The 25,527-nt window shown below is 41.6% G+C and overlaps 2 protein-coding genes across 12 annotated transcripts in view; one reads left to right on the forward strand and one right to left on the reverse strand.

Annotated features, from left to right (window-relative positions):
• The window catches only part of smpd3 (sphingomyelin phosphodiesterase 3), a 310,905-nt gene extending 297,931 nt beyond the window's left edge, over positions 1-12,974 (forward strand). For all 9 annotated transcript variants that reach the window (XM_072547759.1, XM_072547758.1, XM_072547762.1 and 6 more), the window contains 2 exons: positions 3,168-3,330; positions 5,186-12,974. In XM_072547759.1, the coding sequence (XP_072403860.1) occupies positions 3,168-3,330; positions 5,186-5,287 (265 nt within the window). In that variant the 3' untranslated portion in view covers positions 5,288-12,974. The remainder of the gene's footprint in view (positions 1-3,167; positions 3,331-5,185) is intronic.
• An 881-nt stretch (positions 12,975-13,855) lies between these two features.
• The window catches only part of prmt7 (protein arginine methyltransferase 7), a 51,963-nt gene continuing 40,291 nt past the window's right edge, over positions 13,856-25,527 (reverse strand). For all 3 annotated transcript variants that reach the window (XM_072547755.1, XM_072547757.1, XM_072547756.1), the window contains 5 exons: positions 25,295-25,456; positions 19,638-19,712; positions 17,218-17,378; positions 16,144-16,240; positions 13,856-15,344 (listed from right to left, as the gene is read on the reverse strand). In XM_072547755.1, the coding sequence (XP_072403856.1) occupies positions 15,183-15,344; positions 16,144-16,240; positions 17,218-17,378; positions 19,638-19,712; positions 25,295-25,456 (657 nt within the window). In that variant the 3' untranslated portion in view covers positions 13,856-15,182. The remainder of the gene's footprint in view (positions 15,345-16,143; positions 16,241-17,217; positions 17,379-19,637; positions 19,713-25,294; positions 25,457-25,527) is intronic.

The following is a 25,527-nucleotide window of genomic DNA, read 5'->3' on the forward strand; positions in this document are numbered from 1 at the left end:
GAACTTAATGAGTCAACAGTGATTATATGGCTGACATTAGGCTAGCTTTTTAAGTCAATAGACAATAGACAATAGATGCAGGAGTAGGCCATTCAGCCCTTCGAGCCTGCACCGCCATTCAATATGATCATGGCTAATCATTCCCAATCAGTATCCTGTTCCAGCCTTATCTCCATAACCCTTGACTCCACTATCTTTAAGAGCTCTATCCAATTCTTTCTTAAATGAATCCAGAGACGGGGCCTCCACTGCCCTCTGGGGCAGAGCATTCCACACAGCCACCACTCTCTGGGTGAAGTAGTTTCTCCTCATCTCTGTCCTAAATGGTCTACCCCGTATTTTTAAGTTGTGTCCTCTGGTTCGGCACTCACCCATCAGCGGAAATATGTTTCCTCCTGCCAGAGTGTCCAGTCCTTTCATAATCCTATACGTTTCAATCAGATCCCCTCTCAGTCTTCTAAACTCAAGGGTATACAAGCCCAGTCGCTTCAGTCTTTCCGTGTAAGGCAATCCTGCCATTCCAGGAATTGACCTCGTGAACCTACGCTGCACTCCCTCAATAGCCAGAATGTCTTTCCTCAAATTTGGAGACCAGAACTGTACACAGTACTCCAGGTGTGGTCTCACCAGGGCCCTGTACAGCTGCAGAAGCACCTCTTTGCTTCTATACTCAATCCCTCTTGTTATGAAGGCCAGCATGCTATTAGCCTTCTTCACGACCTGCTGTACCTGCATGCTTGCCTTCATTGACTGGTGGACAAGAACACCCAGATCTCTCTGAACAGCCCCTTTACCTAATTTGATACCATTGAGGTAGTAATCTGCCTTCCTGTTCTTGCCACCAAAGTGGATAACCAGACATTTATCCACATTAAACTGCATCTGCCATGCATCTGCCCACTCACCTAACTTGTCCAGGTCACCCTGTAATCTCCTAACATCCTCATCACATTTCACCCTACCACCCAGCTTTGTATCATCAGCAAATTTGCTAATGTTATTGCTGATACCATCTTCTATATCATTTACATATATTGTAAAAAGCTGCGGTCCCAGCACGGATCCCTGCGGTACCCCACTGGTCACTGCCTGCCATTCCGAAATGGAGCCGTTAATCACTACCCTTTGTTTCCTATTAGCCAACCAATTCTCTATCCAATCTAGTACTTTGCCCCCAATACCGTGCGCCCAGATTTCTAATCAATTCAAATTTCACCAGCTGCCATGATGATACTGGAATCCGTAATGCCCAAAATATTAGCTTAGGATTCTGGTTACCAGTCTACTGACATTATCATTGCACCACAACCTTCCTTGTAATCCAGCCTTCATCCTAAAATCTGACACAAGTCCAGCTAACCTTTCTTCATTAGACAACCTGCCCATTCCAGGTATTATTTGAGTAACCTTACTCTGAACTGCTTCCAATGAATTTATATTGTTTCTTAACTAAGGAGACCAATGCTGAAAATAATATCCCAGATGTGATCTCACCAATACCTTGTATAACTGAAGCATTACTTTCCTACTTTTGTAATCAGTTTCCCTTGCAATACATGGTAACATTCTATCGCTTTCTTGATGTCAACATAGTAACTGTTTTTGATGCATGCAATGGAACACCCAGATTCGTTTGTATTTCAGAATTCTGCAATCTCTGAGCATTTAGATCATATGCTTCTTTTTCATTATTCCTGCCAAAATTGATAATTCACATTTTCCCACATAGTACTCCATCTGCCAGCTATTTGCCCACTCATTTAACCTATTTGGTTTTTATTCACTTGTGGTACATGGCTGTTGCTAACTGGCCAGCATTTATTGCCTGCCCCTGGCTGCCCTCAAACTGCCTGGCTTGCTAGACCAGTTCAGAGGGTAGCTGAGAGTCAACCACATTGCTGTCAGTCTGGACTCACATGTAGGCCAGACCAGGCAAGGTTGGCAGATTTCCTTCCCTAAAGAATATTAGTGAGCTAGACAATAGCTGACATTGAAACCATTCTGACAATGGTTTCATGGTCATCAGTAGATTCTTAATTTCAGATTTCTTGTTTTAAAATTGAATTCTGAATTCAAAATTCATCATCTGCTGTGGTGGGATTCAAAACTAGGTCGCTGGAACATTAGCTGAGATTCTAGTAACAATGCCACTAGGCCATTCCCTCCCCTTACTGAAAATTCCTTTCTATCCTTCCTATGCCTGCTTCACATTTATGACCAATCGTGTTATCAGCAAATTTAGCAACCATATTTCTGCACCCTTCTTTCAAGGCATTTATATAAATTGTAGCTCTAGCATTAATTCCTGTGGTGCTCATTACAAATTGTCAACCAGAAAAGACCCAATTATGGATCAGGGAACATCTCCGGGACACATACATGAAACAACCCCACCATCCCGTGGCCAAACACTTTAACTCACCCTCCCACTCAGCCAAGGACATGAAGTCCTAGGCCTCCTCCACCGCCAAACCCTTACCACCCAATGTCTGCAGGAAAATATGCCTCATCTTCCACCTTGGGACCTTCCAACCACACAGGATCAATGTGGATTTCACCAGTTTCCTCATTTCCCCTCCCCCCACCTTATCCCAGATCAAACCTACCAACCCGGCACCACCCTCTTGACTTGCCCTTCTTCCTTCCACCTATCCACTCCACCCTCCAATCTATCACCTTCACCACCTACTTCGTCTACCTTGTGCATTCCCAGCTCCCTTCCCCCAGACTCACCCCTCCCATTTATCTCTCAGCCCTGTTGGGCCACCACCTCGTTCCTGATGAACAGCTTATGCTCAAAACATTGATTCTCCTGCTGTTCGGATGCTGCCTGACCTGCTATGCTTTGCCAGCACCACAGTCTTCGACGCAATGACTGTCAGCTCCTGCATTGACTTCACTGACTTTGGTTACTGTATCAGTTTCCTTCCTGCTGACAGTTCCGTTTGGCTTTCTGAATAGCAGAATCCTGGGAACTATTAGCAGGGGTTGGATTCTTGACACTTGGCCACAAATATTGTTGTAGGATAGGTACTGGACAAGTAAATCTCTTATCCCAGACTTTGGGCCATCAAATGTGATGGGTCTCACAGCAGCATCAGACCTTGGAAAAGACTCAACTATGACAAATGATCAGACTGAAGTGTAACCTTTGACCTTCTTTGCAGGGTGCTGGAGAGCGAAGAAGGGCGCAGGGAGTACCTGGTCTTCTCCAACAGCAGGAATCAACCATCTTGTCAGAAAGGAAGAAAAGTACCACAGAAGAACTGTGGAAGGAGGATCGACTATGCGTTGTACTCTGAGGAAGGCCTCAACCCTGACTGGAAAGTGGTATGATTCATGTAGCTGTCCCCATCTGACATGGACACTGCACAAAGTGTCCAGTATGAGTGGTAATGAATAGTGTCATCCTAAATTAGATTGAGATGACACCATGCCTTTTGGGGAAAGAGCAGGGGAATGTGATTATCTTGATATCTCTTTCGAAGCAATGTATTTATGTCAAATGTGCTGCATCATGCCATGTTCCTGCAGTAGAGAGTGTTGAGGTGGGTAAATGAATTCTCATTGGAAACATCATGCAGAGATGGTGTGGGGAACAGAAAGGAATATGGATATTTGCACAGCTGCAGGTATTAAAAATAGTGAAATTTGTTCAGCACTGTTACAGTGGAAAGACTTGTTGGAAAGAGACATAAAGATCCTAAAGGAAGTTAATGAAACGTCCAAACTGGACTTAAAATTGTTAACATAGTCCACTGTTAGTCACCAGAAGACTACAAAATTCTTCAAATCATTGAAATAGTTTAGAATGTTCAACAAAAGGGAATTGGCTCCCAGCTGAACTGTATACAAAAAGAATAAACAAATGCACGAGATAATAACTTAGTGCAGAGTTAATTTCACATATATAGGCTCCAAAAGCAATTGTCATTTGAAGCTGAAATCAATACATGCATTCCAAAGCTTCAACCATTATGTCCAAACTGGGTAAGAAATTTGGAACAATAGCAACGTGACCAAGAACACTGATCTTCAAAGTCTGTTTCCTCAGTGCACTCCTCTACATATGGTAGGCAGTAGGAAAGGCTAAACAGTCATCATCTTCACTGTCTCAGACTTAACTCCAGCATCTTTGAGTGGGACAAGGTTACCAACCTTTGGGTCCTGAAGCATATTGATTCTGTAACCTGAGGGACAGCTGTATTTCCACTACAAAGACACCTGCAAGTGAGTTATAAGAATGTGTGAAATCAGCCCAGAGAACTGGGAGACAACCACTGATACCTGTGACATCTGAAGGTCAGCTGTTCAGAGGGTCACCAGAAGAGGCAATGAGAAATGGGAAGCTCAGCTGATTAAGAGGCCTAGACAAAATGGAAGGCAGTGATTCATGCATCTTTTCAGCCTATTGTCAGTAGAAACTGCTTTGACAGATGGGGACTTCTGAGCCAGACTATAATGATATTTAACACAGAGTTGACCACCAATGTTCAAGTTTTCATCTCATGAGAGTCAAGGCTGCCAGTGAACAGCAAAGATTGGGACCCTTATGATTTTCTTTCCAGTTCCAGAACTGTTTGATCTATCCATTAAAAATATATTTATTGAAATCTTTTGTGGAGAAGAAGGCTGTTCAGCCATTGTGCCTGTTCTTCAAATAAAATATCCAATCAGTCTCACCACGTTGCTCTTTTCCCAAACTCTTGAAATATTTTGCCTTCTCAAAGAAGTAACTAATTCCTTTTTGAAATCAAGAAATCTACTTCTATCACCCTTTCAGACAGTACACTCTCAATAATGACACATTGTATAAAAATGGTTCTCATCATTTATTCTGTTCTTATACATTCACTAGTTCACTTATTGTTTACTATTTTATTCATTATTTAAAAGTCTGATGGTGTGATGCTCAACTGCTTCCTTTGTTCCAGCAGCTGAAGCAGTTTATACAAAGGTTTCCTGTTTGTCATTAGGAACTTTACCAAACTATCATTGAGGCCCCTGGAACCTAAGGAAACAGTTTGGGAGAGTTCGAAAATATATATTTGAGATATAAATGTATAAAAACATAACTGGGGCATTTAAAAGTGAAGTATTTGATGAGTAAGGGTTCAACTAGATAAAGGGTTGAAATTCTTGTTGATTGACATATCACTGTTAACTGTTGTTGGTTTACATGCAGGAAGTGGAGGAGTTCAGCTTTGTCACCCAGCTGGCTGGCCTGACTGATCACCTAGCCGTGGCCATGCGTCTCTCAGTATCAACTGGAGAAGAGGACCCTTGACTTCAGGAGGCAGCAAAAACCATTCGGGAAAATGTTATCCATGTGGAAACAAGGGAAGTTTGCATTTCAGGTGCACAGCTATGGATGACACCTGATCAAACCTAGCCCAAGGCCTCCCACTCGATTTGTTTATAGAAATTATTTTAGAAGAAGGTATCGTGGGCAATGATCAAAGATGGTTATTTCCATGTTCTACTCCAGGAGGTTGAGGCCTTGCTGTGGACTCCCAGAATAGTGGAGTATGAAAAATGACTTAGATATTCCTCACTGCCTTGGACTAGTGCCATTCTTGAGGTGTTCTTTTTTCTAAATGCCTAGCACAACTTAGTTTGTGACCAGTCTGTAAATGTGTTTGATGTTCCTTTTTTTGCATAATCCTTTGTATAACTTTCAACCAAGCTGTCACTTTTTTGCCTTTCAATAAGCATGGCTACATGGCAACGACACAGTCAGTGTTAGTTTGTGCCACATTCCTAACAGCTTTAGTGCATGTCCCCTCTCTGACCGTGTGTGTGTGTGTGTGTGTGTGTATTTATCTACATATATCTTAAAGCCAAGAGTCAGCAGGCAGATGCAATTAGCTGCAGACACAGGTCTAGACCCTTCTGTCACTTGTTACTCTGATCACAGTCACTCAAAACCCACCCTTGCTGGTATTTCAGGTGTGGATGTCATGTGACCTTTGACATACAGTCTCATGAAAAACTCCTCAAACAGGGTCAGCAAGGAAGGGAAACTGACTGCCGTCGCCAATCAAAAAATGATTATGCTGAATTTTGTCAGGTTTAATGTAATCCGCACTCAAGACCAGTTCACAGCAGAAGCTCAGTCTAAATATCAGCTTCATTTTGTGGCTTCTGTACAAACTGTTGAGAGCAGCAGCACTCTTATTAAGGGGAGAGGTAGGAGAAGGTAGAAGAGGAAGGATGGAGGTAGGGAGCTGTCCCACCTTTGATCTAATAAACAGATACAGGATATAATCAGAAATAAAAACAGAAAATGCTGCAAGTTATAACAGTTTATGGAGAGAAACAGAATTAACATTTTAGGCCTACTTGCTGAGTGTTTCCAACATTTTCTGTTTTTAGTCAGATTTCCAGCCTTCAGTATTGTATGTTTTGACTGGGCTGATAATCAATCCTCTCGGTCACTGTTGCTCCAACAGGAAGTTACCAGCTCTAAAACCCTACTTCTATCACCCACCACCCATTTGCAGTGCTGAGTGTTTAATGCAAACTTTTAAGCCATGTCTTTCACTTTTCAAGAATTGAATCCTTGATCTATCAGCAATTAAGAGAGTGAGGGCTATGACAGGGAGCATTGCCAACATTGTCAAAAGTGAATACAATCCGTTCTTGGGAGGATGACATTGAGCACTGCTGACCCTGTGTGAAGGGTATGCCAGTAATCATGGGCCATACTACCTGATGGATGTACAGTTAACACTTCCAACCCTATCCAAAGTAAGTCAAACATCCCAATTACAACACAGCTCACATGACATGCATAATACTTTGTCAGATGGGCATGTTAATTATTTTTCTCCTTATTCTTCCCCCTTCATGTAACCTCTGAGAGCTATGTAATGCCCTTTGACTGACACTAAGACACAGACATTGCACCAGAAAACTCTTTCTTGTGGTCAATGCTAGGCCTCTTAAAAGTAATAACATTGTACAACAATCCAAACATAAGCACAATTGTGTGTGCGCACGCACGTTGGTTGTAGCACCATTGAAAATAATGAAACATTCCTAAAAGGCTTTGGGAGGGTGGGGGGAGTATTGTTAGTCCTTGTGCAGAAAACAGCTCCAACCTCTAGTTTTGCCCTGTGTAGAATGGTAGTAGACAGCTGAATGACTGGAGCAGCGACTCCACAAAAATCCCCACGCTCAGTGAGGGGGTAGCCCAGCACATCAGTACAAAAGCAAAGGCTGAAGGACTCGCAGAAATCTTTAGCCACAAATTCCATGTGAGTGACCCATCTTAGCCTCCTCTTGAGGATCCAACTTCACAAATGCTATTCGTCGATCAATTCAATCAACATGAGATCAAGGCACTGGATATTGTAAAGGCTTTGGGCTCTGGCAACATTCTGATAACAACGCTGAAGACTTGTGTTTCAGAACTAGATGTTACTCTAACCACGTTGTTACAGCTACAACACTTGCAGCTACACTACAATTTGGAAAACTTCTCTGGTATGTCCTGTTCACAAAAAAATAGCAAAAATCCAATCAAGCCAATTGCAGACCCATGAGTCAAGTGACACTTGTACTACAATAATCTACTCTTTGACAATTTTGGGTCCCTAAAGGTCCCTTAGCTCCAGACCTTATTATATCCTTAGTTCAAACATTGGGACAAAAGTGCTGAACATCAGAAACAAGGAGAGATTGACTGGCTGACATCAAAGACAACACTTGTCCAAGAAGTCGTGTATTTGGAAAGGCAAGGATTGATTAGGGATAGTCAACATGGTTTTGTGCATGGGAAATCACGTCTCACAAACTTGATTTGAGTTTTTTTTGAGGAAGTAACGAAGAGGATTGATGAGGGCAGAGCGGTAGATGTGATCTATATGGACTTCAGTAAGGTGTTCGACAAGGTTCCCCAGGGGAGACTGGTTAGCAAGATTAGAGTTCATGGAATACAGGGAGAACTAACCATTTGGATACAGAACTGGCTCAAAGGTAGAAGACAGAGGGTGGCGGTGAAGGTTTGCTTTTCAGACTGGAGGCCTGTGACCAGTGGGGTGCCACAAAGATTGGTGCTATGTCCTCTACTTTTTGTCATTTATATAAAATGATTTGGATGCGAGCATAAGAGGTACAGTTAATAAGTTTGCAGATGACACCAAAATTGAAGGTGTAGTGGACAGCGAAGAGGGTTACTTCAGATTACAACAGGATCTTGACCAGATGTAGTTTAATTCAGAGAAATGCAAGGTGTTGCATTTTGGGAAAGTAAATCTTAGCAGGACTTACACACTTAATGGTAAGGTCCTAGAGTGTTGCTGAACAAAGAGACCTTGGAGTGCAGGTTCATAGCTCCTTGAAAGTGGAGTCACAGGTAGATAGGATAGTGAAGAAGGCGTTAGCTTTCCTTTATTGGTCAGAGTATTGAGTACAGGAGTTGAGAGGTCATGTTGCAGCTGTACAGGACATTGGTTAGGCCACTGTTGGAATACAGTGTGCAATTCTGGTCTCCTTCCTATCGGAAAGATGTTGTGAAACTTGAAAGGGTTCAGGAAAGATTTACAAGGATGTGGCCAGGGTTGGAGTATTTGAGCTATGGGGAGAGGCTGAACAGGCTGGGGCTGTTTTCCCTGGAGTGTCCTTATAGAGGTTTACAAAATTGAGGGGCATGGATAGGGTAAATAGGCAAAGTGTTTTCCCTGGGGTTGGGGAGTCCAGAAGTAGAGGGCATAGGTTTAGGGTGAGAGGGCAAGGATATAAAAGAGACCTATGGGGCAACTTTTTCATGCAGAGGGTGGTACGTGTATGGAATGAGCTGCCAGAGGAAATGGTGGAGGCTGGTACAATTGCAACACTTAAGAGGCATTTGGATGGGTATATGAATAGGAAGGGTTTGGAGGGATATGGGCCAGGTGCTGGCAGGTGGGACTAGATTGGGTTGGGATATCTGGTCGGCATGGACAGGTTGAACCGAAGGGTCTGTTTCCATGCTGTACATCTCTATGACTAAGTCAGTGATGTACTGATCATGTCACTGGACCAGTAATCCAGCATTCCAGCCAATTCTGTGGTAACGCCTCCTGTCTCCATGAAGCCTGTCCATCATTGACAAGGCACAACTCAGCAGTGTGATGGAGTACTCTCCACTTGCCGGGATGAATGCAGCTCCAACAGCACTCAAGAAACTTTACACTATACAGGACCAAGCAGCTGATGATTGAAAACACATCCATCATTTTCAATGTTAATTCCCTCCACCACTGATGCACAGTGGCTGCAATATGTATCATCTTCAAGATACAATGCAGCAATTTACTGAAGCTCTTTTGACACTACCTTTCAAACCCACAGGTTCACCACCTGGAAGGACAAGTGGAGTAGATGCTGCAACACCAATACCTGCAAGTTCCCCTTAAGTCTCAAACCACCTTGACTTAGAACTATATAGCTGTTTCTTCACCATCACTGGATCAAAATCCTAGAACGCTCTCCTTCATAGCACTGTAAATGCATCTGTAACCCAAAGATTGTAGTGATTCAGGAAGAAGACTCTCACTGTCACCTTCTCAAAGACAATTAGGTATAGGTAATAAACTTTGAACCAGTCAACAAACATACATATTCCCATGAATGAATAAGGGGGATTATGAAATGAATCATCAACAAAAACTGAAATGATTGAAGCTTAAAGCTTACTGGTACTGTTCCTGTATTACAGGAAGGATCCTATCGCCCATGTGTCAACCCCAACATAACAGCAGTGCACCATGGGTTTCTCAAGTTTCCATAGCTTTGTGCAATCTGTGTCAACTATTGATTACAGAGATAAATAAATGGAAAATCTGACACCCTTTATATTAGATAGTTCATCCAGTTTCAGGTCAATTAATTCACCACTTGATTGAGGGTTTACGGTTGCGGAGTTTCCTGCCATAGCACTCCACTATAAATGGACTGCATTCTGTAGCACTGACGGGTGGATTGTTTGACCCAAAGAAATGCTACCTTCAAATACTCTTCAATATTACCATAAGCAGTTTCTCATCTTACCTGGACAATAGTCTTTGTGGGGTGAAGCATGTCTATTGTATAGGACTGGTTTGCCGAGAAGGTACAGAATCTGTGTGGTATTTACTGATTGAGCCCTCATTGCCTTAAAGGCTGTGAACAGCTCCTTTAACTGGAATGAAAGAACTAATGGGAGTGGTGGAAATGGTTTTCCATCATTATCCACAAGTAGCTCTGTGAGAGAGAGACCTGCTGAACAGACACAATTCTGTTAAATGTCAATCTCAGCCATATCAGCAGCTTGTCCTGTAGTTCAGTTCCCAAGGAACAGCTTGAGGTGAGCATCTGGCACATTGGCCTCTTGAAGGAAAACACACTCCCTGGGACTCAGCACAAACTGCTTCACCAGCTGTTAAGCGTTCTTTATTTGTCTTTAAATCAGCAAGATATCATCGTGCCGTCTTTTCTTCACTGTGTTCCAGGACTCCAATGTGATATGACTTCTCCCTTTCATCTTTTCTTCCTCCAACAATCTTCAGACTTGTAGAACTCAATCCTCTTGAAACCTATATTGGTTTTATCTGCTTTCCTCAATTGTTTATAGCTTTGAATCTCCAACACTAGGAACCCTATGTACATATTATTCATACAGAAAATCTTGCATTGATATAAAGCCAATCCAGACATCAGTACGGTCCAAAGTTAATGCAAGCAATATCCCACAAATAAGGCAATAATGTTCAAATAATCAATTTTTGTAATTTTCGTTGAAGCACATTGGCCAAGATGTGGAGCACACCCATGATCCTCTTTGTGGGATCTTTTACATCTACCAGAGAGGATAAGAGGCCTCAGTTTTAAAATATTCAACAGCAGATTATCCTGATCTGACAATGTCAGAACCGTTACAGCCTGTACATCTTGCGACCAGCTATGCAAGATGTTGAACAAGTAACAAGAGTACTACCTGTGGCACAGTAATCTCTGGGGAATGCTGGGCAGGTTTTGGTGTTTACCTTTCATAGCCATGCTTCACACTTAATTCCAGATCCGCCCCCCCCCTCCCACCCTAGGCTCCCCAGAGGTCCAATACTAGAGTGGAGAACATATAAAAAGAATGGTCTCAGCAACAAGGAATGTTTGTTACATGGATAGATTGGAGGCTGGGGGTTGGGGGAGGGCTGTTCTCCTGAGAGAAGCAAAGGTTAAGAGATATCATGAGGGGTCTGGACAAAGTTGACAGGGAGATAATGCTCCTTTACTGGAAGGGTTAAGAGTTTGAGGATACAGATTTATGGTGACAGGCAAAAGATGCAATGGTGACATGAGGATATTTTTTATTGTTGACATACCATCTCCTATCCCTCTGCCTGGTGATGGACACAATCAGTCAGTTAGATGCCAATGAATAAAATAAGGGCACATCTGAGACCTTTTGAAATTAATAAGGTGAAAGATGTTGATTAAAAGCTCATTTTTAGCACACATCTTCAAAAAGAAAATTGTGAACCCCCTTTTCTCAGATGATCCATTCCCACCCAGGAGATTTGCATCAAATCTTCCACTGAAGTCATCAAGAATGAATGATCAGCCTGTCAGACTAGTACATAATAGCAATCAAGGAGTTAACATCATCAGGTAATTTATCCTCAACTTTGATCAGAGTACAGGTGTACACACTGATGACAATTGCTTGCTAAACAGTCCAGGGATACTTTAAGCAACTAAAATCATACATCAATATATAACTACAATGACAGACGTGGAGAATAGTGCTTTTTATGCAATGAATGGTTGGAATCTGGAATGCATTCACTGTCCAAGAGCATATTGGAGGCAGATTCAATTGTAGCTTTCAAGAACGAATTGGGATCATGTGCAAATAGGAGCATTTCAAATAATTATCAAATCAATTGTTACAACCAATTCTTATGAATATTTTCAGGATTGTGCCAGATGTACTCCAGAATTCACAATATGTTGGTGTGAATGCCTGTATCATTTTTCTTGAGTTCCAACATTCTGTAGGAGGTAAGGTAAAGACAAGCAATTCTATGAGATCCTATGTCCCTCACAATTAATGGAAGGTGGATCACAATGGCACATTTGAAATCTTTTTCCACAAAAGAAATTTGCCTTTTCTTCTTGAAATACAATCTTGACATGTTGTCTCAAACAAAGGTTCTGACTCAATTTGATGGATTGTTTGTATTCTTAAGGCAAAATCTAAAGATTCTCTCAAAATCAAAAAAAATGAACATATATTTTCCAGCACTCTTCTGCAGCCTAGCTAAAGCAATGAATAGACACATTGGAGCAGCCTAGTGTCTGTTCTATCATTCAATGAAACATTGGGTGAAATCTCTGTTAACTTCATGTAGCATGGAATAGGAAGCAAGTGAAGAAATTGTGGAATTACAGACAGCAGCAAATAATGTGCCATCCTATCTGAAAGGATGATGTGCTTAGACTGTGGATTGCTGGTGATGATGGCAAACAGTTCTAGGTTCCAGACAGAATGATATACAAATGGAGGGGTGGGATGCAGAAGTGAGTTTGTTTATATTAAGAGGGAAGCAATGATAGAGCCCTTATCCTAACTGATGACTGAAAGATGAACACTTGCAGTGGAAACAGGAAAGGAGAGGAGTAAAGTAGCAACTCTCTTCATTAACTCTGGTGATCTATTTCTTACACAATTTACAAAAGAAGCCCCTCCCCTGACATCTCCCAAGAGAGGAATGATCCTCAGGTTAACAATGACATGGGGGCCCTCTTTGTAGAACACAGTTCCAATCTGACCTCGTACTGCGCTATTTTCTACTCTAATCAGATTACACTTTTGTAACTTACCTCCTCTCTTCTGCTTTCACTTGAATCTAATAAATAGTTTTAATATTCTTTTTGTAATCTGTCACAATCTTTTCCAAGTGTATTCAACCTGTTTTACCAGTAAAGAGAAGCACAATTGTTAGTCACGACTCAGTGTCAGCAGTCCTTTTTCTTCAGCACCTTTTGCCATTACATGTCCAATAATGAAACTAGCAAAGGAACCAAACTGACAGTAAGTGTGTGAAGTTGAGTGAGAAGGGACATGTGGGTCATTTTCTTTCTAAATATATATATTTTGATATACATTGATTTTTGGGACTGGAGCATGTTGGACAAGGTCAGTATTTATTCCCCATCCTTAAAGACCATATTTATCACATACAGTAATCCACATTTGAAACTGTAGAGCCACGTATGATAACTTTCTTTTGGGCAGATGTTAATTTAGAGCAATAATCAATCATGAATTTATCTAATCAAGTTCCATTTTAATAAACATATACATTATGCATGAGGACATGCATACTCCATTTGTAAGAGAAATTAGTTGGAGCAACCCCATTTTTCCAGTGGCAATCTAATCCATGGTGTGTGCAGACCAAGTTCCTTAACAACATAGTGCCTGCAGCTTTCAGTTTTATGCATTGGTGGATACACCTGTGGTGAGAAACAGCAGCACCCTCTGCAATACTGTGTTGATATGGGATTTAAAATCTGAAGTCAGTGAGATCGATGGTGTACATGCCATCAGTGGGCTAGATTTGTGGGAGATAATAGAGCTGAAACTCACTGACGGTAGTTTGTCAAACTATCTGACCAGGGTTATATAGGTCTCTTCTCTCCTGAAGTGTGGTAACCCCCCTCTAGCATGTTAGTTGAGATTGCAGGGACTTCCCTCAACCTCAGGGCATCCCAGGAGACACCAATATTCCCCATGCCACACATATTCCAGCACAGGTCACTGCATCTGCAGTGTGAAGCAGACCATTATCTAATAGGACCAGTGCAAGAGAATGAAACTGCCACCAGATGGAGCCTGCTCATTTTATTTTATCAGCATGTGGTTTACAAACAGCAGAAGCCGAGTCTGTGATTAGTACAATCTAAAAGCACTTAGGACAGCAAAATCATAGCTCATGCAAGTCTACGGCACCTGCACATAATCTCAAACAAGACAACTGGACCAAATACATTCCACACAGTTCCTGACACTTATTAAATAAACTCCAGCAAGACTGGCTGAACAAAAAGCATAAGTCACACAGAGCCAGGATATACTAACCATGGCTACTAGAACAGTCTAGGGTTACACTCAACAATGAAGCACAAGGCATTAGTGGTGCCTTTTGTGATAAGCCAGCTTGTTCTAGATGCGGTGCAGGGCCATGAGGTAAAGCACATTGTTTCTGTGCGGTCCCTTAGCAATTTACATACTTCCTTTAACCAGGGTCAGATGTCCTAACAGTGGTAATGGACAATACAGTACAATACAACATAGTGACTGACATCACCATCCTCCCTCCAGTAAAGTGACATTCAATCTTCAGTCACATCCAGTGGAAGACGAACGTCCTTAAATATCCAGTATGGAAAGAAAAACAATCGCTACATAATGGTTCCTCCTGTACCCCAAATATTTCACACACTGATATGTGTAGTGACAATCACCACTGCCACAAAGTTAAGCCTGGCAGCTAAGTGCACAGGAAGATTTCTCCATAGGGTCCGTTATGTATCAGTTTACCAAAAACATCTAGCAATGCAGCATGTTTTCAGTACAGCAGAGTATCAGCTGGTATGACATGCTGCAAAGTCTGCACAGGTACTTAACTCTGAATCAAGATAAATGATTCAAAACCAGGCCTGAAATTTAAAGTAGTGTAGTCCCCTATGTAATGAAAGAGGATTACTTTAAAACTGTACAACTAGGAAAAATCTCCAGATTTGTTTATTGCTCTGTGCAAATACACAACACAGCACTGGCTCTGTACTACACTGCAGTGTCAACCTAGATAGCATGTTCTTTCCTGGAGTGAAGCTAGAACCCCCTGACCATGTTGAAAATGCTGACTGAGCCAAGCAGTGTACTCAACTCTCGCCTCTTTTCCTTATCACAGCTAATTCTACACTGCTTTGATGTTGAGTGCAATGATTAAATAACCAATTTTGCTTGTACCAAAAACTCAATGTCAGAAGAAACAGGATGAAACAAAACTTTTTGTTTTCTGAGTTTCCAAAGGATTCCCAGGAGCAATATTTGAGTCTCGTTTCAGGCATTCAGTTTTCCTGTAACAGTTACTGACATAACGCAGAGACAAAGATGCACTCTCTCTCTTCCTCCATAAAGCTTTGGCTGGTCATGGGGCCAACCTGAAATCCATGGCTAGCTCACCATTCTCTGGGTGAAAGATCACATTGTAAGCCACTGAATTCAGTCCATCTGTTGAGCTCTTGGGATTAGTCACTGAACTAAGGAAGTAGACACCTTGCTTGCAGTGTGGGTTCCAGTTACAGTCATCCTGTCAACGGCATAACAGAAGTAGTTCAGGAATGATCACAACATGTGTTCTTACAGCACCTTTAACAAAGTACATCAATATAATATAATATAAAAAATACTAAACAAGTCAAGGAGATAGCAGAACAGATGACCAAAGCTTAGTCAAAGGAGCAAGCTTTAACAAGAACCTTAAAGGAGGAAAATGAGATAGTCAGAGAAGTTTAGGAAGGAAGTCACACAGCTTAGAGTATCAGCAACTGAAGATATGTCTAACTCCCCACACCGGTGACAACCCAGGGGCTGACTCACTGTCTGCACCAGTCACAATCAAATCCTCCTGGAATAACTGGACAGTTTCCTGCTATTAAATGCATCTCCTACAAGCTGTGCCTCCAGTAGCATGGGTCATCAGAATTTAAATTTCCTGCTGCAGGTCCTCCTCTGCCCTTATCTCCCCCCTCTTCCTTTATTATAACTTTTCTGCTGTACAATGTCACTGGCTGTTAAAAGTTTTAAGGCCAATTGTACACTATTTCACAGCTACAACCACATGGAGCACAGTGGGCAGCATCTGGGGAGGCATTAACTGGAAGGCTCGGCAATCACAGTTTTGACCTCTATGGAGTCTCCAGACTCAGCAAATTAACTTGCTTTCCCCTGCACAATCATCGATGCTCCAATACATCAATATAACAGTGTCAATGTCCCATTTCTATTCATTGTTCACATTGATTGCAAAAGAAGTTTGCTTCCTAATTGAGCACCTGATCCCCATGACTTGCGGTGTTCAACTCACTGTGAAACAAACAAAGGATTACCGTGTGAGAGTAGGGTTTGGTTAACCCTGTGCTGATGCTGATATCTTCAGTTAAGGAATAGTCCATCCAAAGCACCACTCCATGGCAAATGCCTGATCTAGAAAATTCACCATTTTCCAACAATTAAAATCAGAAATATTGCAAGTTAAATTTCTAGTGTATACAATAAATAGAATATTAATTCATCACCAACCGCAGAAGAACAGGGGAGCATGGGGCTGCAGGGTAGCAAAGGGAAGGTGAACAGACAGCTTCAATGCTAACTATTTCACTGACTGAACAGAGAAAACGCACTGGTGAATAAGAGAAAAATACACTTGAGAAATTCAACATAGGACTGAATGAATACCTAACAAACAGCTGAGATGTACAATGCAGCACCACATGATTCTGGTAGACAAAGACTAATGAAACCATCAGACAAAGCCCTCTGCAATTGACTGATAACTAACAGACAGACAATGAATTGACAGACAGAAAACTAGGACAAAGCGACAGCAATTGTCCACCTCCACCAGGGCAGTAACAAATTATTTGAACTTTGAGAGCAACTATAGTTCCTCAGATGTTCTTCTTGGCTTGTGGACCAAGAATCTAGTTAGTTGTGAATCAGTATCCAATAGCAACCAGTTACCTCTGTAACCAGTAAGACAGTCACACAAACCAACAACACAGTAACTAAAGACAGGTTAGGAAAATGGTCAGGTAAGTAAAAACAAGGACTGCAGACTCTGGAAACCAGAGTGGTGCTGGAAAAGCACAGCAGGCCAGGCAGCATCCGAGGAGCAGGAAAAACAACATTTCGGACAAAAACCCTTCATTAGGAAAATGGTAATAATAAATCACAATTTAACAATGAAGGGCTCATCTAGAGCTCAGGGATTAAACACAAGATATTAATTTAACCAAATCATCTAAACAGATATTGATAAATTAATACAGAATTCATGAGAATAAGTTATTTTGACTGCAGAGAGATTTAAATATGCGCCTCTCTCTCATATACCCCAAGCATCTCCCGACCAAAAATCATTCCAACTCTTTCCTGTTTAATATTAGCTGCAGGAAATATACCTCAATAGCTTCAGTGATCCTGTGGAGTAAATTGGCTGCTCTGGTACCTCCTGGCGAAAATCAAAGCAGAGGACCTGGCAAGGGTCACTGAGTGCCCGACACGGGTATTCCCAAAGTGGGTGGGGTTCAGCCTCCTGACATTCACGGAAATTCAATGAATTCTGCAAAACAATGGCACAAGAGAAATGAGCGGAACACTGACATGTAAGGAATGTAAATGGGGGCTCATGTGTGGAATGAGTGAATTTGAAACAGCTATCGACATTCCAACTTTAAAAAACCAAGATAAAGTTGTGGCTGAACATGTCCAACATACATGAAGTCAAATACATACACTGTTGGTAAGAGTCAGCAATGGTTCAAAAGTAGTGCAGCTGCCTGTGTGAGAAGGTTCAAATCCCAACCCAGTGCCTCAATGACACAATTTAGGTTGACACTTCAGAGGTGTACTGAAGGAATGCTGCAGTAAGACAATGAACCCAGACCCTATCTAGGTACTCAGGTGAACATTAAAACACTGCTATTTGAAGAGGACCAGAATTCGCCCCAGTCACCTGGCCAACAATGGACCATCAATCACGATCATTAAAACAGATTATCTGCTCATTATCACATTGCTTTGTAGAATGGCTGTGGCATTCCTACATTACAACAGTGATTACATTTTCTGAGCACCAGTATTCCATTAGCAGTGAGGTGCTTGGGACATTCAAATGTCATAATGGATGCTGGATAAATGCAAGTATTTCAAGAGTTTCAGTAATGTAGGAGCACAGGAGGATTGGAAATAGGAGGGAAAGACTATTCAGCCTTTCAAACCTGCTCTGCTATTCAACCAGATCATCCCCCTCAACCATTTTCCCACACTTTTCTCATATCATAGGAGTGGCAGGGTGGCTCAGTGGTTAGCACTGCTGCCTCACAGTGCCAGGGACCCAGGTTTGATTCCACTCTTGGGCGACTGTGTAGACTTTGCACATACTCCCCGTGTCAGCGGGGGTTGCCTCCAGAGTCCAAAGATGTGCAGGCTAGGTGGATTAGCCATGGTGAATGCAGGGTTACAGGGAAGGAGTGGGTCTGGATAGGATGCTCTTGGGAGGGGCAGTGTGGACGCGATAGGCTGAACGGCCTGCTTCCACACTGTAGGACTTCCACGAACTATGATCAGCATTTAATATCTAAAAAGCTTTTAACTTTGCATTCATCAGAAGGTTTTCAAAGAATACAAGAGCAAAATCAACATTTATAATGCATAAGAATGGTTGGATGGCAAGTGGATCTGATTGGTAGAGGCATTAATTAGCATTAATGAGTGCATTTTCAATGGTAGTGTTTCCACCAACCACAGTCAACTTATCAATCATTCAGCACTCTCCTCTCATGCAGTATAAATGCTGCTTTTACCTTGAATGTGTAATCTTGCAGAATGTCCCGAAAAGCTGTAACAGAATATGCCTCTTTTCAGCAATATTCAATTCCTGTATCCTGTACTACAAAACAACTATCTAGAAATTTAATCAATCTCAATCTTGAACACAGTCAATAAGTGAGCGCTCACAGTCCTCTGAATCCCAAAGACTCACCACTGAGTGAAGAGATTTCTCATCTTATCAGTCCTGAATGTTCTGGACTACCAGTCAAAGAAAACATCCTGCCTGTATCTACATGGTTGAACAATTTTGCATTTTATGGAGACATGAACTGATAAAATGTCAACAAATTAATCTATTCACAGCGTGCAAAACTGAATACATGTCTCCTGGTAAACAGTTTTCTTGGTATTTGAAGCTAATCCTCTCTGATGGTTTAACTTCTTGCCACCTTTTCTCCACAACTCAAGTGCATACTTAAAATACTGACTAAAAGAATGTGAAATTTAATTGGCACTTTTTAATCAAGTATCTCAATGACTGAAGATTTTATCACTTTTTGACAAGCACACAGGCTCAGAATTTTCTGATCAAAAAGCCCACGTTAAGACAGTTTCTGAAGATATACAGTTATATATGAAGATTGATGTTTGCTGAAAATCCATGCAAGACCTCATGAGGTTTTCAAGGCCCAGAAAATATTTCCCAGACACATGCTGTGTGATCTGAAAGATCATTATCTCATTTCATTCTCCTCTGTCTCAAGAAAATCCTAGGCAATATAACTGTACCATATATTTAGACTTTCTCCCAGATCACACCACTGGCTTTCCTTTTAGATACTCCCACACAATGCACAGCCAAGTATTAACAGCTTACCACGTACTGAATCCCCCAATCTTTGGACACTACATCAACACAGCATTTCACAGCAGCATCCTCGCAGCTGAAACTTTCAACTGACTAGACTAAGAAAGCAATGGTGGCCAGTTATGGGTGCAACCTGTTGTACAAACGGATCAAGGTCTATGCATGAGAACAACCTCTCACCTGGATCATCTCGTCCATAAGGCTGACGTTAAAGCCTTCACATACTCCACAGGGAGCACGGATACGCCAGAGGTTCTACAGAGATAAAAAGTAAATGGGATCAGTTTAAATAGATTGCGCTGGTTGCTTATCCAAAAACAAGATATTAAGATATGCAGACAATTGAAGTAAATATAAAATAATTCACATTTTCCACTGCACAAATTACAAACTTTCTCTGCTTCAAGTGAAAATGCACAGAATCACAGAAGTGCAATGGTACAGGAGGTAGTCATTTGGCCCATCATGACTGCACCAGCTCTCAAATGAGCATTAGAACAACATCACTATCCCCTCATTTCCTGTACCCTTGCACATTGTTTCTACTCAAGTAACATGGTGCCAACTCAGCTAGTTCCAACTGCCCGCATTTGGTCCATATCCCTCTAAACTTTTCCCATCCTTTTACCTATTCAAATATTTTTAAAATGCTGCTATTGTACCTGCCTCAACCACTTTCTCTGGCAGCCCATTCCATCTCCGTACCACTCTGAGTAATGAAGTTGCCTCTCAGGTCCTTGTTAATTTTTTCTCCTCACCTGGTCATCTCATTTTCAGTTCCCTAACTCTGAGAAAAAGACTACATGCATTCATCCTATCGATGCTCCTCATGATATTAAACACCTCATTATGGTCACCCCTCGTTCTCCTAAGTTCCAAGGAATAAAGTCCTATCCTGGCCAACCTCTCCCTGTAACTCAGGCCTACTGGTCCTAGCAACATCCTTATAAAGCTTTTTTGCACTCTTTCCTATAACAGGGTGACCAAAACTGTACACAATACTCCGTGTGCAGCCTCACCAACAACTGTAACATAATATCTTAATTCCTATACTTGTCCGATGAAGGCCACCATACTAAATGCCTTCTTCACCACCCTAGATTAGAGTGGTGCTGGAAAAGCACAGCAGGTCAGGCAGCATCCGAGGAGCAGGAAAATCAACATTTCGGGCAAAAGCCCTTCATCAGGAATAGGCTATTCCTGATGTAGGGCTTTTGCCCGAAACATCGACTTTCCTGCTCCTCGGATGCTGCCTGACCTGCTGTACCTTTCCAGCACCACTCTAATCTGGACTCTGGTTTCCAGCATCTGCAGTCCTTGTTTTACCTTCTTCACCACTCTGTCTACCCTGTGATGTTGCTTTCAACAAACTATGTACTTGTACTCCTAAGTCCCTCTGTTCCAAACATTCCTCAGGACCTTATTATCTGCTGTACAAATCTTTGTTTGACTTTCCAAAGTGCAACACCTCACACTTATCTGTATTGAATTGCATTTGCCAATCCTCAGACCAATTCCCCACCTGGCAAGGACCCCTCTGTAATTTTTGACAACCTTAGTCACTATCAACGATATCTCCTTACTAATCATGACTTGTACATTTACATCCAGATCGTAAATAACAAAGGTTCCAGCACTGACCCCTGGAACACATCAATCATTACAGGCCTCCAGTCAACGAAACAACCTTCAATCATCACTCTCTGCTTCCTACCATCGAGCTAATTTTGAATCCAAATAGCTAGCTCTCCCAGGATCCCATGCAACCTAACCTTCATGACTAGATTGCCATTCAAGGTCTTGTCAAAGGCCTTACAAATGTCCATATGGATAACATCCACTACCCTACCCTCATCTATCCTCTTGGTTATGTCTTCGAAAAACACAAAAGATTTGTCAGAATACCTTCCTGCACATAAATCCATAATGACTATCCCTAATCAGACCTTGACTATCCAAATATTGGTTGATCCTGTCCCTCAGTATCGTCTCCAACAAATTGTCTACCTCTGATGTCAGGCTCACTGGCATGTAGTTCCCTGCCTTGTCTTTGCTCCCTTCCTTAAGTAATGGAACGGCATTAGCCACTCTCTAGTCTTCTGGGACTTCACCAGTGGCTAAAGATAAAGCAAAAATCTCTGCAAGGGCATGTACAATTTCTTCTTTAGCCTCTGACAATGTCCGAGGATGGACTTGATTTGGCCCAGGGGATAGTTTTTTTTCCTCTGAGAATGTGATATTTTGCAATGGAGTAACAATCATTTGAGACTCCATGTTTTGGAGGAGCAAGTTATTTCAGACTTGAACTTCCAAGAGCTCTCCACCTCTGGGAACTTTTTTCTGACATTACTGTCTTTTTAAAACTAACTGGTAAGAAAGTCATTGCATTGAATAATCGATAAATGCAATGTCATTGTAGATATTTTTAAACAACCTGTTCACACATATTATGACACACCTCTGGAGCAAGTGCGGCTTGAACCCAGACCCCCTAGCCCAAAGGTAGGGACACTACCACTGCAGCACAAGAGCCCTATGCATTACCACTGAATCATGTGACAAGCATCATGGTAGAAAGAGAATGAACTGACTGTGTCCAATACTGTCTTGGGACCCTACGTTACTGGGATGCAGTTCCATAGTAATGCTCCAAAGTCACAAGGCTGCGCCAGTTCCCACACAGGGTGGACATAATTTAGCCTCTTTAAATTGCTGCGTCAAAAAAAATTAAAAGGGACCGTGTAATTAAAATAAACACCCATCCACAGCCTTCAAACCAAGCTTCCGGAATGTTGTTCCAGAGATATCGCAATTTGCTGCCTACTACCTTACTCAACAAACTTGATAATGAATATGAGCTAGTTTCTCAACCCATGAAATCAAACAAGTGGACTCAATTTATTTATGTACTTGTTAGATGTATTTGTCACAAATACAGTGAAAAGCACTGTATAATGTCACCACTCTCAGGTGCCATTTTACAACACCTAAAATAAACCAAGACACAGAATATAACGGTAGAAATAAAGTTAACAATTGAGCTTTACTGTCCTTCTTGTTAAAGCTTAGCAATGGTACTGGATCGGGCTTCTTTCACCCTGATGCTGAGAACACCAACACCAACATTTGGTTCCTGACCAACACTGACACATGTATGATCACAGGATTGTGATCATCCCACTCTTGATTGATATCCTCTCCCAAACCTAGAAACCTACAGACCTACTGCAACACTCCAATACTATGCCACATGATGTGCTGTCTCCCCTTGAGGACACTAAGGGGGCTTCTTGTTACAATATCAAATTTCAGATTTGCATGAAAATAAGGACAAGGATTATAACATTCTATCATTGGACACATATGATATGTTCACTGGTGAAGGCATAAACATTGACTGTGCCACAGCATGGTTTCACCCTGCAAAAGATATAATAAAGCTATTCAACAACATTGCCCCAACGCCCCACCAAGTAGTCCAGCTGGTCCCAAGTAACTCACGGAGAACCTACTTCTCTCTCTCTAGTTGGCCTTGCTGTGCCAGTGGTCAGTCCAGTGTCTCCCCTTCTCTCCCAGCTCCAGAGATCCCCTCTCAAAATAGGATTTTCATTGGTTCCACAAAAATACACAGCATTTAAAATATTTTTTAAAAAATACTTTATATACAAAAAAACCCTGTCTGGTGTTGATTGAAAACAATCATCATAATTCTGGCTATTTCACTACTGACAGATCCTGACTCCAAGATCACATGCACGGAGCATAGTAATCCGTGGTCTCAGAATTGGAGGTAGGAGAGAGCGAACAAGCAGTGCACTGGCCTGGTGAACTATGCAAGGTCAGAAACTACTTTAAAACTCAAATGAAATAACCGTGCTGTTTTTAGTTTCTGAAATTTGCTGAATCAAGCAACAGACCTAATACAAACACTGCTCTCCATGAATTCCAGTCACAAAAATAAATGTAAACAGCTAAATGAACGTTGGTAGTGTCTCACATCATGATAAGGACACAAATTATATTTGCATAGAGCAATGAACAGATTGAATCTGGAAAATTGTGATAGGTTTTTGGCATGTCTTTGGAAGATTGCATTTACCTTGGAACAGGTGCAATGCTGATCTATCAGAATGGTACCAGGACCAAAATGTTAAATTGAGGACATGTCGCATAGAGTAGACTCTGAGTATAGAGGATACGGGACTTAAGTCAAGTGTTCAAAACAACTTTAGGATTTCTTAGGGTAAATAGTAAAAGTAACAGTCTACAACAAAGGAGCAGAAGCATAGACCTCACCAGGATAATTTCAGGAAACACTTCTTCAGAAACAGATTCGTTGAAATCTATCCTCCAAAATGTTGTTGAGGGTGGATCAAATACAAATTTCGAAACTAGGGATAAGATTTGTTAAGAAAAGATCTTTTGGTAGAAGAGAACTTTGAGTGTTGTTGACAGAGAACACAGTGTCTTGTGCTCATCAGAATCTCTCAGTGGTTAGCACTGCTGCCTCACAGCGCAAGGGACCTGGGTTAGATGCCAGCCTCTGGCAACTGACTGCCTGGAGTTTGCACATTCTCCTCGCGTCTGTGTGGGTTTCCTCTGGGTGCTCCGGTTTCCTCCCACAATCCAAAGATGTGTAGGTTAGGTGAATTAGCTATGCTAAATTGCGCATGGTGTTCAGGGATGTGTGGGTTAGATGTAAATGTAGAGTAAGGGCAATGGGTCAGGGTAGGTTACTCTTCGGAGGGTCAGTGTGGGCTTGTTGGGCTTAATGGCTTGCTTCCATTAAGCTGTAGGGATTCTATGATTTGGATGAAGTACCACTGTAAAGGGAAACCAACACATACAGTGAGTGGAGCATGCTAGTTGGTTGGCAAGCGGACTCTGACTGGTAGTATTGTTGCAAGGAGAATGCACCAATTAGGTAACAACGGATAGTTAATGCAAACTTTTATCTAAATTTTATACCAGGCATGTTAACTCTGACCAGTCATGGTATTTCCTGAGATCAAACAGAAAATGGTCATGATTACCTTAAGTTGAAATGTGCGCAGCGTGTAAATGTTCTTCTTGTCTCAAAAGAACAGGTGCCTGTGCATTAATATACATAGCTTCCAATATACAAGCATGTCACATTATAAGACTAAATGACAATCATGCATTGGCTGTAAACATAATTATTTGCACACTCGGAATTACTTAGCAGATAATGTCCAACTGTAGGATCACATCTAATGTTGGACACTGTGTTAAGAATTTTGCTAACACAGACTGCTTGGGTTTCTCACTTGCTGCAAACAAAGGGACATGTTTTTTGATATGTTCTGACAGTCTTTGTGACGTACAGCCTTCATTCCTAGCATCACAACTGCACTGTAAGTCATACTCCACATACTTGCTTACATGATAGATAGAACATCCTTTCGGTTTGATGACAGCATCTTATTTGTGGTTGTTCAAACAGTTGAGAAATCTTACCCTTCCAGTGCATTTGGATGTAGGCTGGATACCAGAATCTACTGATTAACCAATCAATTTTCTCTCATATGGTATATATGCTGGCTATCCTTTTTTTATTGATATTTCTTATGAATTGCCCTGATGACTGCAAGTTAAAAGATGTCAACAAAACATGTCTTTCTTCAGTATACGTTGGGAAAGGATGTTAATGAATATAGGCCTAACATGAGAAGTTGGGAGTTACGATACAGTTAAACCATGAATTAACTGAATGATGGATGACGCAGAATGGTCTATCTACTCTATTCTTGTGTTTCTCCAAATTCTAGTATCAGACTATACCCTTTACACCATGATACTGCTTTTCTTTCACTCACCTCAAACTCCACAGCCATCACTAAGAGTATGGCAGACTGTGGCAAAACAGTCAACTCACTACTCAGGACCTTGGCAAGGTATGTCCTTGCATACCAGAAATAAAGGTTGTGCCAGGGAAGGAGGCTGGTGGTGAAGAATGGTTCTCCAATCAATAGTGATACCTGCGAAAACAGAAACAACCGAAATGAATCAGTGATGCAAAGAAAGCTGCACTATAACAAAACACGACTTA

This window comes from Chiloscyllium punctatum, chromosome 26 (genome assembly GCF_047496795.1).
Source record: "Chiloscyllium punctatum isolate Juve2018m chromosome 26, sChiPun1.3, whole genome shotgun sequence".
Taxonomy (NCBI): Eukaryota; Metazoa; Chordata; class Chondrichthyes; order Orectolobiformes; family Hemiscylliidae; genus Chiloscyllium; species Chiloscyllium punctatum.